The sequence below is a fragment of the Calypte anna genome, chromosome 15 (genome assembly GCF_003957555.1).
Source record: "Calypte anna isolate BGI_N300 chromosome 15, bCalAnn1_v1.p, whole genome shotgun sequence".
In the NCBI taxonomy this organism is placed as follows: domain Eukaryota; kingdom Metazoa; phylum Chordata; class Aves; order Apodiformes; family Trochilidae; genus Calypte; species Calypte anna.
Window position 1 is genome coordinate 4,994,122 of NC_044261.1, and position 12,579 is coordinate 5,006,700.

Here is a 12,579-nt window from a genome sequence, read left to right on the forward strand (position 1 = left end):
TGGCACTGTGAGCCCTGCAGGAGCCCAGAAGGGCTGTGTGGCAGGGGACAAGTGTTCTGGGTGACCTGCTGGAGTGTGTCAAGAACAGCAAGGGGTTGTCCAAAGATTTAGGCCAAAACCCATTTTTCCAGCTCCCACGTGCTGCTGGATACTGATCTGAGCATCCGTGGGGACCTGAAGTGTGACAACATCCTCCAGCACAAAGGCACGAGTGAGTATCAGACTCCCTGGCTTTGTTCCTCACAGAGGATGCTGTGGACAGAAGCTGTTCTCAGCCCAGCTGCACATGCTGAACCCAGACTGTCCAGGACATTCCTTCTCCACCCCAAGCCCATGACACCCTGTCACCCATGTATAAGTAAATGTCCTGTGATGCCTGCAGGGTGAGAGCAGTACTCCCCTTGCAGACAGGGAGCTGGCTGCTTCTCCCTTGCTTTTGACCCAAGAAAATACAGCCCTCATTTCCCCACCCCTCAGCCCAGGTACCAGGTTTGGAGCAGGCACGTGTGCCAGGTGAGCACCACAACCCACACAATGCCCAAATAAACCTGCACTGAACAGCCCAGACACACAGGAGCTCACAGGTGAAGGGTGCCAGGCACCCACTACCCCAGGACCAGCCCTGCCCAGCACTGTGACACCAGTGCAGACCAACATGACTGTACTGCCAACACCATGGCCCAGCCACAGGAGCCCCAGGCAGGGCCACCCGTGCTCCTGCTAGGACACCAAGGGCTGTGTGGGGAGGAGCTGGGAGCAGCCTGATGCCCTGGGCAGGGGGGGTGAGGATGGATTGTGCTGGCACAACCACACCCAGTGCCTCTGCCCAGGGGTTGGCTCATCCCAGGCAGTCCTGGTTTCCTACTGGGAACAAGCATTTCTCTGACCAGAGAGTGCAGAGAAAAAAATGTCTCCAGAGTGCCCAAAAAGCAGTGGAGAAAAGGAGCCATGGCCCAGAGGAGCAGAAGGAAGGGGCTCATGAGGAGAGCAGATAAACCCAGTTCTGCCCCTGGCCTGGCTCTGAGCTGGGGTTTGGAGCAGCTGCAGGGAGCTGGGATTGAGGCAAAAAATCCAACCATGAGGAAACGGGAACTGTTCCACCTCCCCCTCCCCTGAGTGAGAAGATCCACTTCCTTTATTTTTGCAGAGAAATAGCCCAGTCCTTCAAAACAACAGAAGTATCCCCAACCACAGCTTCCCTTCTGAGCTAAATCATCAGAGAAGTAGAAAGCAGCACTGAGCCCCACCAAGACCTGCAGAGTTGTGACCCTGGTGGGTGGAGGGGTGGCTACCTCTGCCCCAGGTGAAGGCTCTTGGTCTCAAAGGTGAAGCACAGAGGAAATGAGCCTGGGGCTTGGTGCCTTTGGGAAGTCCCATTGCAGACTCAGCTCCCTGCCACAAGACATGGCTCCTGGGCTGCAGGGATCTCCAAAACAGCTGGAACCCCAAAGCAGTGCCCCCACCACTCCAGCCTGACTGGCTGCTCAAATCATGGCGCAGGGAGACAGAGTTTCCCTTCTCACTTCCTCACATCACTAAACCCTGTGCTGCTGCTGCTTGGCATTTTCTTGCCAGTGCCCCACAAAGAAAGAAGCAGCAGAAATCTGCTGTCCTCATCCTCACTGGCTCTTCACTAATGCAACTTGCTAAGAATTACCTCCTGCTGTTTCCCAGATCAACCATAACACCACCTATTTCCCATCCATTTAAAAGAATCCCTTGTGGTCCCTCATCTCCCCTCCTGCCTGGAGCAAGGACCCCAAACCTCCCACTGCACATGTGAGCACCCTGAGACTCTGCCCATGATGATGTTACAGCCCCATGTCACATCACAGGACCCTAGGCCCACTGGGGCTCTCACAGTTTCTTGCAAGCAGCTGGGACCCCACCACAGCCAGGCCTGGCACCCAGGAGAGCCCTGCTGCTCACCTCCAACCACCTCTGCAGCTTTAAGGAGCTCTGGAGGATATTTTGAATGAAGGAGGAATTGTGCTTGGGTTTTGCACAAAGGAAAATGTGGATATACAGGAAGATTGGAAGGAAAATAATCCTCTGAAAAATGGGGGGGGGGGGAAATCACAAGTCATCACCAACCAAGATGGTTTTTCACCTTGGATTTGGCCCTCTAAGGTACATTATCTGCTAGTACTAAAGGAGCACAAGAACCTGGCAACAAGGAGCCCACTGATGCTCTAATTACAGACTGCAGAGGCTGATCTGCAGCAGGAAGCACAGACCAGGCCTTACAAGTGGGCGTTACAGGAACAGCCCATCTGAAGAGCACTGCATGCCCTGCAAGAGACCAATTTTATAGCATCTCACTGAAAATAAATTGCATTCCCAGAAATTATGTGGAGGTCCTTCACTCCTGCAGAATCAAAACTGCAACTTTAGTAGGGCTGTCTAGGTTAATTCACTAGAGGGCCAACACAAAACCAACACTGTCCCATAAGATATTTAATGCAATCTGCTTTTAAAAATGAACTGCTCAACCCGGAACTAATCATTCTCAGGTATCATATTCCCCTCTCTGTTATTCCAGCTGCATCTCAGTATGAGCACAACCAGTTTGAAAAGCTGTGGAGGACACCCTCCCCATCCTGCTCCTGATCCACCTGCAGAAGAGAGCTTCAACACTCAGCAAATGGATAGAAATCCTCCAACTAAAAGGTGGAGAGGGTTGGGCTCTGGGCTGGAGGCACACGTCCAGCCTGTAACCTCACTCCTCCCCATGTTTTCATGTTTGTTCTCTCATCCCTCCTCTCCTCCCAAATAACTCTCCTCTAATGACTTTCCCCCACTGTCCCAGTCTTGCTACATCTGTAAGTAGCCAAATCTGGTGTTTCTGGTACCTCTCAGTGGATCACCTCCACCTGGCCTGGTTCCATGCCCCAAGTGGTCCCCAAGCTCCTCCTCAGTCATCTGGGAATCTCCACCATTTCCCCTGGGGCTCTCTGTAGTGCTCCAGCAGCTCCTGTAACCTGCTGCATCTCTCCATCTACAAGTCACATCTACTCCTTACTCCTGGTCTGCTCAGTGACCCAACCTGCAGGCCAGGGCCTCACCATCTTCCTGTATGCCCTAACACACAGGTCCTACAATTCATGGAGATAAGCAGATAGTGTGTTTGTTGTGAAAGACTTAGTTTTAAAAAATTAACCAATAACTTGTTATTTAGCTTGTTCACTCCTTAAAGAACATCTCTGGAAGCAGAGAAACATTAGCAAACATATTTCCTTTACATTCATTCCTAAGTACCTGAGAATAATTTTTTACTTAAAGAACAAACTAAGCCTTCAGTTATCTCTGAACTAAAAAAAAAATAAAAAAAACAAAAAAAACCCCACCTTAATTTCTTGTGTTCACAATTCCTACCATTGCTTTGCTGCTAAATTGATTTCCACAAGGTGCACAATAAAAATTAAGGGATTTTGCACAGTGAGGGTCATGAGTTTGGGAAGCAGCAGTAGAAACCACCCAAGAGGAAGCTCCCCACCAACACACACAAGACATACAACAGCCCTGACCTTATAGAAGGCTGCAGGCACTGCTTAGAGCTGCAGAAGACTGTCGGTGGATGTTCCCTGTTTTGGTAAAACATCACCTGATTACAGCAAATCTCAAGACTGCCAAGTGTTACACAGGCTGCCTTGTACTCAGGAGTGGTGCAAGACATGTACACATCTGGCTCCACCTGCTTCCTGCTAAAAGGTGCTCAGAGCACACACAAGTGTTCATCCCACACTCAGTCAGCTCAAACTGGAGCCAGCCCAGCTCTGAGTACAGGCTATGTATGGCTAAAACTGCTCTTCAGAGTTTTTTTTGCTAACTGCAAAAACTAGCCAGAAGTTTCAAAGAACAGGAAGGAAAAACAAAAGCCCCAACCTGGCTCTCATCAAGCATCACTTCTGCTCTTCAGAATGACACTGCCATCCACACTGGTGGATGAGGCAGATTGTCCCCAGCACCTCTCTGTGTTGTGATCATCAACATCATCAAGTCTTTGGAGTCACATGGCAGCTGTAAAAACAAATCCAAACAAGCTGAAATCAATGTAAAACAAAAAAGCCCCAGAGGCTGATTACAGTGAAGCAATCAATATGCAAAACAATCATCTCTGAGCCATTCTAAGGAAGGTGTTGGTGTGGGCCTTTCTCAAGAACAGCAGAAGCTGGAAGTCAAAACGTAACTCCCTCACCCAGTCAGGGTTTAAGAAAAAGCCAGCTGCAAAGCCCACAAAAGCAGTCATCAGAGCTACAAAATAGAGGGGCTGAACAACAAAATGAACTTAAGAACTTCAGAGAAGCCACCTCCCTCCCCTAACAAGCCTATGGAAAAAAAAACAAAACCAAAAACCAAACAAAAATCCAAACCAAACAGTTCTTGAACACAGTCCCAGTGAAAACATGAAAAACAGCATCCCACCCCTGCAGAGGAAAGCTGGCTGGAGAGGAGCACGGCCACCCTACACCAGATGGAAACCCACATGAGGCCTGAAAGATCACCTGAGGCAAACTCATCATCATCATCATCATCACACTGAGAGGAACTGCTGGTTCTGAACTTCAGCTTCTCTGGACCCTTTCAGCAATAGTCCTCATCTTTTGCTTTACAAAGCACAGCAACAGAAGACACAGGACATCTGCTGAGGTGAATGAACTGCTTGACAATATTATTCCCCAAAGACCTGCCTGATATGGTTTGCAGGGATGAGAAGTTACTGTCAAAACATATTGGAAAGTTTCTTCCAGTGCTGCTGACACTTAGCAGCTCTTACACTCAGTTTCTCAGGTTCAGCTGCAGAATTCACACGTGCATCAACCACACTCTGGATGCAGTAAGAGAACAGGTTATTATGAAGTGTGAAATGATGTCTGACACAGTATGCAAACTGTTTGCATACATAACTCTTGACAGGCCCACTGTATGTTCAAGAGCATCTGTTTAAACTCCACTTGCAGTAAAGAGAAACTTCCTAAAATTCTGAGTCAGGTCTCAATGAGCACCTGGTGGTGTTTCCCCCTTCTGCAAAGTACAAAACCAAAGAAGTTTGATGAACTGGCAGAAACTTTTAGGAAGGCTTAGCACATTTTATAAATAGACATCTTTGTACAGAAAGGTAATTTAAATGTATGGCCATCTTAGGAAGAGAAATCTATCTTTAAAAAAAATGATTGCTCTTTTCAGGAGTCCAGAACCTTCTCTGCTGTTACAGGAAGCAACCTTGTGTTACAGCAGCCCTGTGCATCTCCCACCCATGCAGTTCAAAGGGAAGTTACACCACAGCAGGAGATACTCAACTTCCAAAAAGCACATCACAGGCTATTTTAGCAACATAGCCTATGGTACCTCTGGTCCCAGATCTTGTAACCACTGGCTTCTGTTCTCACAGCTGCATCTAATCACCCCTCACTACCACCAGCATCCAGTCTGCAGACATCTGAGCACAGCCAGGTCACTGTCACCTTGCTGGTGACCGGAATATTCAGAAGAGATCAGATACCTTCCTTCTTTTAGGAAGCTGCAGTAAATTGTCTGTGATTGATGTATTATCCTGGGATGCTGGCGTCTGAGACACTGTCCTAGATTGGGGGGTGCTGGTGGGCGTGTGTGGCCCACTTGCTGGAGTCTTGTAACCAGGAGTTCCTGTGTGGGCTGGGGAAGGCGTATAGCTGGCTCGCAAGGCTTTGTCTGTGTATTTACTTGCAGTCCTGTTCACCAGTCTTTGCAAAGCTGGTGACATGGCTGGGCTTAGTCCTTTTGGAGTGAGGCTGGAATAGAACAAACAGTTTTAAATGATTTTACAATAAAAATCTGCCATTTATCAGGAAGAGTATCAATGGTGACACAAGAGACCGTGTCCCTCCAGGTGACTTGGCCTGCAGGTAAATGCCAGTCTCTCCAGGGAGACAAGTGCCAGAGAAACCTCCAATATCCCTCCCAAAACTGAGTGGCACTGCCTGCCTTTTCCTCTGAGCCTTTTCCATCCCTCCCATGACCCAGCCCAGGCTTGCCTTATCATGTCTCCTCTTTGCAATGAGGCAAGACAGGGACCCAGATGCATTGCTGGGTGGCTGCAGGGCAGAACAGCAACACTGACAAGGGGGAGCACCAGGAACAGTCACCTGCCACTTTCTCTCAGGAATTAAGATTTTAATTTCTATAAAATTTTAGTTTGATCGTGCTTCTTCCTGCATCCATTCCGCCCTTTTTGCATATGCTGATTTAAAATCTCCCCAGAACATACCCTTCCCCAGCTCTGCTGTCACAACACAAGTCCCCACCTGGCCAGGTTTTCTGCCACTTTCCGAATTGCCTCCTGCTTCTTCGCTCGGTTTTTGGCTGCCACTTCATTGGCCATCTTGAGTCCCAACCTCTCACGGCGCCCAGGCTCCAGGATCTATAAATGCAGCACAGAGTTCACTCACCAGGGCACTCCCCTCTGAGTGCTCCACACACAACTCAAAGCACCTTTGACTCCAAGGATCCAAATCAGGGAGAAGGGGGGTCAGCCCGCACCTCCCTGCTGCTCTGTAGCAGCCAGAGAGGGCAGGAGGCCCTCAGCCTCCCTCTCCGAGTGACAAAAATGGCACAACCAGTTCAGTCAAGGTTGCTGCCATTACCTCTGGCATTTCCTCCTGCTGTCTCTCCTAGTCAAACAATGTCACCTGTGTCTTGCCAGGCCTGGCCTGCAGCCAGCCAGCTCACAGGCAAACACAGACATTGCTGAACAGCAGGAGAACCAGCCAAGGGCTTTGGAGCCTGACAAAACAGAGGCACATACAGAGAATTACACCTTTCTTAAACCAAGAGTCTCAGACAGCCCATATTCAGTAACACCAGAAGACAGGTGGCATGCAGGGTCTGGTGCCATTAGCAAAGACCTTTGTCTTTTCTACTTCCAAGTGATGCACCTGCCTCAGGCTGAAGCAGACAGAAGGTCAAGCCAGAGGAAAATCCTACAATTTCTACCCATTCATACATTCAAATCAGAGAGATGAGGTGTTTCTCCAGCTTCCTCTGAAAGCTGGGCCCATCATCAAATGCTGAGTCTCACTCTCCTGCCAAACAGTGTGTGTCCTCAGGTACCTCCACCAAGCAGCCTTCACGTGGAACCATGCCCACCTCCACTCTCCAGAGATTTTTAGTCTCAAGGCCTTGGAACACAGCCCAGAGAGGTGTCACACATCCCACATCAATGTTCAATCTATCAGTTACTCACTTGCCTTTCCTTTCTTATCCTTCCCCCCCAAAAAATAACAACATGCTGACTCCTGACATGAAATACCTTGAAGGCTGGTCCAGGTGTTCTCTCCACGTATGGTGTTTCTGACCCTTCCAGACGCAAAGGGGTGCTTTCAATTTCACCCCAGGTCATAAAAGGAGACTCATTCACACCTGAAAACAAATTTAAATTTAAAAGTCATGCTCACACAAGACATTTGACTATGTGTATACCACAAAAAAAAATAATCCAGGGAATCAAATCATAAAATGCAGCAATTCCATCACCACACAAATGAGCCCCTCCACAGCAGAGGAGACCTCAGCAAAGCTGAAAAACATGTGGCTCCCATGAAAAGGGAATGACCAAACTCACAGGCTGTGTCACCCTCTAGGTGACCACACACAAACAGTTGTTTCATCTGTTTATTTTCCATTTGGTGAGTTTTTGTTCAGTAACACTTTCCTTTTTTTCTCTACAGTACCAGCCTTCCTCTCTGCTATTGTACAGAAACTCTTTCAACACAGGGAACTATTTAAAATCAGGAAAACAAGCAGAAGACTCAAGATACCTGGGACAGCCACACACACCCTCAATTTGCCTTGAGGATGGCCTGCAGCACAAAGTGACTGCACCTTGCCTGACAGCTACAACTGCAAAACAGATTCTAAGAGACCAATTAAGTCACCAGGTAGAAAATCCCTACTGACCAGGGCTTGGAAAAGGGATTTTCAGTGGAGAAAGGAGGTGGGATCCAAATGCCACCTACAGGCTTTCTAGGGGAAAAGCCTCATCATGTTTCCCATTTCAGCATAACAAAAGGGGACTGAGGAGCATGACAGCTGGTGGTGGGGAGCAGGTAAAAATTCACATTTCAACTGGAAGAAAAATAAATTTCTTCTGACTGGGTGGCCAATGCACCTGAACAAAAGGCATCTGCAATACACAAGTGTATTCAGACAAAGGAAGAACCCAGAAAGCCCCAAACCTGGAAAAAAATAACACATTGGAGCATGGAGGGAGTAACACATGCCACAGTCAGCCAGGCTGAACCACCACTCAGCAAACTACCAGAGACATTGACACAAATGCTCCTTCTTTAGAAAAAAAATGAGCTCCTTGGAAGGTTAATGTTCAACAAATGTTTCAGTCTCCAGAGAAGCATCATTCAGGGACAAAATAAGCAGCCACAGCACCCCAGTTGCCTAAAAAGCCTCAGCACTTAGGATTATTCCTAACCAATGGCAAGGGAACTTGCCCAGAGCCTCTCAGGCACAAACTTCTGCCAGTGTCTTGGACTGGGATTTAGGCACTGCAGACAACTGGCACACAGGGCACAAAAGAAAGTCATCAGCTCATGAGATACACACAGACAGGAGGCTTAGCTCACTGTCTTAACTGTCAAAAAACCCAATACCCCAGTGGTGGGTGCACAGAACATGAAAATAAATGCAGCAGAAATCCTACATCAGAAAAAAAAATATCAGGAAAACTGTCTTACCAGGAGCAGGAGAGGGAGTAGCCACAAATCCATAGCCATTCACTTTTGGAGACTCTTGAGGTATCAGCTCTTTCCCATCTGGTCCCACTTTGCCTTGTTTGTACTGAAATAGTGAAAAACCAATGTCATTTGTGTGGAGAGAGCTGTGAGTCAGCTGCATCCAGCACACTCACAGTGCTCCTGGTTGATGAGCAACAGAAATGCAGAGTTTAACAAGGTTTTAGTCAGAAGCAGTAAAATTATCCAACCTGGGCATTGAGGGCTGCAGCCTGCTGGAGCTGTGACTTGCTCACAGCTTGGCTGAAAGGGTCCCTCACAAAACGTGTGTTTCGATGGACAACTTCCCTGGGCTTCTTAAAAACTTCATCCTCATCAGAGACACCTGGAAAAGCAAAGAGTCTGCTCAGGAAGGGCAGAGGTAACTCTGGGCACTGTGCTCTGAGGCTGCCAACCAACACAGCACTTCCCACACATTCCTACACAACACAGAACACATCAGGAACTGCTGTGTGCACCTCTAGCAATGTATAACAGTATTTGCACTAGATAAAGGCTTTGTAACACCTGAAATGTATAAATTAAGATCAGATGTTAGGGTTGATTTTTTTTTTTAGAAAACAATGAACAAGACTTCCTTTTCTCTCTGTCATTGGTTTGCAGAAATAATAAACTGTACATTTAGTCAGAAACAAAACTGTGTTTATAAAACTATGTGGTTTTCTACAGCAACCAAGGAGCCAAACAAGATGATGAAGCACTCTCTGAGCAGAAGGAAGGAATTAATAAAGATGACAAGAAAAAGCTTGTAAATAAGACAGACCAAACTGGAAAGAGCTTTGGCTCCTGAACATCAGTAATACAGACACCTGCCAATGACAAATATAACAGAAACAAACTGCAACCAGAGGCAAAGGAGCAAGGTCCAAAGAAAGAAAAAGACCCCAAAGCTTTTTAACAACTTCATATATATGAGCTTCACATATGAAAAAGTGCAGTATCACCAGTGAGAGCTGCTCAGTCACTCACAGCAGTGCTGCAAGCACTGTTTGGAGCCAGCCCACCTGGAACCAACACCTCTCCTGAGAACACTTCACAACTCACCTGTTGGATAATACATGAGGGTGTTTCGAGCTGTGTACTCCCAGGTTTCCAGCCCAGCCTTCACATTCTCCAGAGCTTGCTGCTCTGCTGAGGGAAGGGCCAGGTTCTCACTGCGGCGCTTGAAAGGGTGATGGGAGAAAAAAAAAAAAAAAGAAAAAAAAAATCAGGTCAGAGTCCTGAAATCTTTCAGTCAGGCTTGGAGAGCTCAGCCATGGGCTCAGCTGCATGTCCTGGCATGGAACTCCCTCATCTGAGAAACCACCCTGTTCCCAGGTGAGCCTGCAAACAACCCCACCTGAAGCTCTGGTATAATATCAAGTGAGAATCAAAGAGCTTCTCAGAAAGGTTCTGTTCAGGACTTTATTGCACCCTGTGACAACACTTGAGATGGGTCAAACTTCTGGTTTTTCTCTAGTAATCAAAATTCAAATCAAGCATTGCTTGCTATGGGAGGGATGAGAAGCATGTGACACATCTGACATAAAGATATCACTGCTTTGTCATGGAAACTTGAGACAATATTTGTACCATGCTGCTCTCAGGCAAGCTGTGCTGAGGCAAGAAAACAAAAGAAGAGACAATTCTCAGTACTTGGGGAGTTTTCAAATATTTCCATAGGCAGTACTATGGGAACATTTGTCATAATCACACAATTACTTGTGTGCTTATAGCAGGACTTATAGGAGGAGTCCAAAACAGAAAGCAAGATACTATTCTATTTAACCAAACAAGAAAAAAAAAAATACAGTGAAATGGTGTTTCCTTGCTGTGCCACTTGGGAAGTGCAGCACAGGCACAGCTGAGCCCTCTCCCTACCTCAGCATACTCCTCCTCTGCACTGTACAGCCAGGCATGCTTCACCTTCTCCTTCTCTTTGGCCACCTCCATGATCTGCTCAAAGGAAGCATTATCCTCACTTGTGTGTTTTGCCAAGAAGCTGTCCAGACTGGGAAGTGCCTCTTTATCATCTTTTTCTGCATTTCCTAGCAAGAGAAGGGAAGAAGCCTGAGAAAAGTTAGTGCCTCCCTTTCTATGAGAGCTCTTAAAGCCTTCTGGCAGTGAGCCTTCTACAGACCCACCCATAACTTACATACAGTTTGGTGAAAAAACAAATTATATCCTCGGGGGGAGGGGAGGGGGAGTTACAATAATAAACTATTTTTTAGAAGATTTATCACCAACTTTCACGTAAAACCTCAGGTGGTGTTTAGAGTTATTTGTACTGTAGGGAAAATGCACAAGTGGCCAGCTGCTGGCTGACATTTCCAACAGATGAAAGGCTCTGCTCCTGCAGCCTTTGCTGACTTACAGAACAAATTTCAGGGGACACAGGAAAAATTTACTGCCTTCAAAAGGATCAACTGAGTTAAGAAATCTATGTAGCCCTAGAGACTCATAACTGAGACTTCACACACATGATGCAAAACATCAGGTTCAGAGTGATCATTTTCACCTGCTAGGAGGCTAAAGGAAACTCCTTAACATCTCCTGGGTACCCAAAACCCTTACAGGAAACAGAGCACACAAACACATCTTCCTGATGCTGAAGGATTTGGCAAGGAAAACAGCATTCTCCTACCTTCCTCTGCTGCTTTGATGCCAGCTTTGGATTTATTCCCTACTGGAAGACCACCTGGACGCACTTCTGGGGTTTCAAAGGTGGCTGGAGTAACATCTGTGACAGGAAAAAAGGCTCATGTGGTTACTAAAGAAAGGAACAGGGCACTTACTGTGACATACTGGCTACTGCCTAATTCAGTAAGCTAATTCCTATGCAAAATCAGTCTTGATTCTTTTAGATAAGCACTGCCTGCACAAAGTTAGACAAAACAAAGCATTTATATCAGCAGATAAAGCATTCATGCTGCAGAGAAGTAGCTCTTACAGGGCGCAGGCGTGTCCCTCGACGATTTACTCAAGGAGGAACCAAACTTGATAGCAATTTGTCTCATTTTCTCCAAGTCCCCACTTTCCTCAGCCTCCAGATATTCCTTCTGCGCTCGCAGCTTCTCCACATCGGGAAAGAAGTCTCGCTGAATGATGGTCTCTAAGCTCTACAAACACAGAGACAGCTTCAGAGCCAGCCACCCCCCGGAGGACTCCATCAGCTCGGAGACAGCCACACACAGCGCCGGGGAAGGGCGGGCGGACCCCGGGCTCTCCCAGCCGTGGTTGGGCGGGTGGCAGCGCGCTGACCAGAGCCGCCGGGGGTGCCTGGTGCCCCGGGCCGACCCGCAGCCGGGGTCCCAGCAGGCAGTGTCCGCGGACGGGCCCGATCCGGCCCTTGCCAGACCGGCAGCCGCCCGGCCCCGCTGCCCGCAGTACGGGGCCTGCCGGGCTCTGCCCCTGCCCGGCCCCGGCCTACCTCGATGTAGGCCTCCTCATCCAGGATCTTCTTCGGGCGCCTCGGGGACGGCGCGGCCGCTTCCTTCCCCTTAGCTAGGGCGGTGCCCGGAGCAGCAGCGGGCACCAAGGCTCCGGAGGAGACTGACGGAACCGGACCCGGAGCCGCCTCCATGGCGCCGGTACCGGTGAGCGCACTGACCCTCCGCAGCCGCCGTCGGGAAAGCGACGCGCCGTGACGTCACCCCCGCCCGTGACACCGCCCCGCCGCTCCACGGGCACCGGAACGCCCCGCCCAGCGGGAGACCTGGGCTGCGGGTACGAGCGGGTAGCGTGCCCCCTACCGGCCGGGAGGACTCGCCCGGTGCCCTCTCGCGGAACCTTCGTGCCCGGGGCTGCGGGGGCTGCG

General features: G+C 48.6%; 1 protein-coding gene across 1 annotated transcript; it reads right to left on the reverse strand.

Moving 5' to 3' along the window:
• Nucleotides 1-5,069: 5,069 nt before the first annotated feature.
• ESS2 (ess-2 splicing factor homolog) lies at nt 5,070-12,430 on the reverse strand. Its single transcript, XM_030460809.1, has 10 exons — nt 12,193-12,430; nt 11,713-11,881; nt 11,407-11,502; nt 10,644-10,810; nt 9,828-9,945; nt 8,975-9,108; nt 8,727-8,829; nt 7,289-7,398; nt 6,285-6,400; nt 5,070-5,771 (listed from the first exon to the last, which is right to left on the reverse strand). The coding sequence occupies exons 1-10, from the start codon at nt 12,343-12,345 to the stop codon at nt 5,486-5,488; spliced, it is 1,452 nt and encodes a 483-aa protein (XP_030316669.1). The 5' UTR covers nt 12,346-12,430; the 3' UTR covers nt 5,070-5,485.
• Between the last annotated feature and the right edge of the window lie 149 nt (nt 12,431-12,579).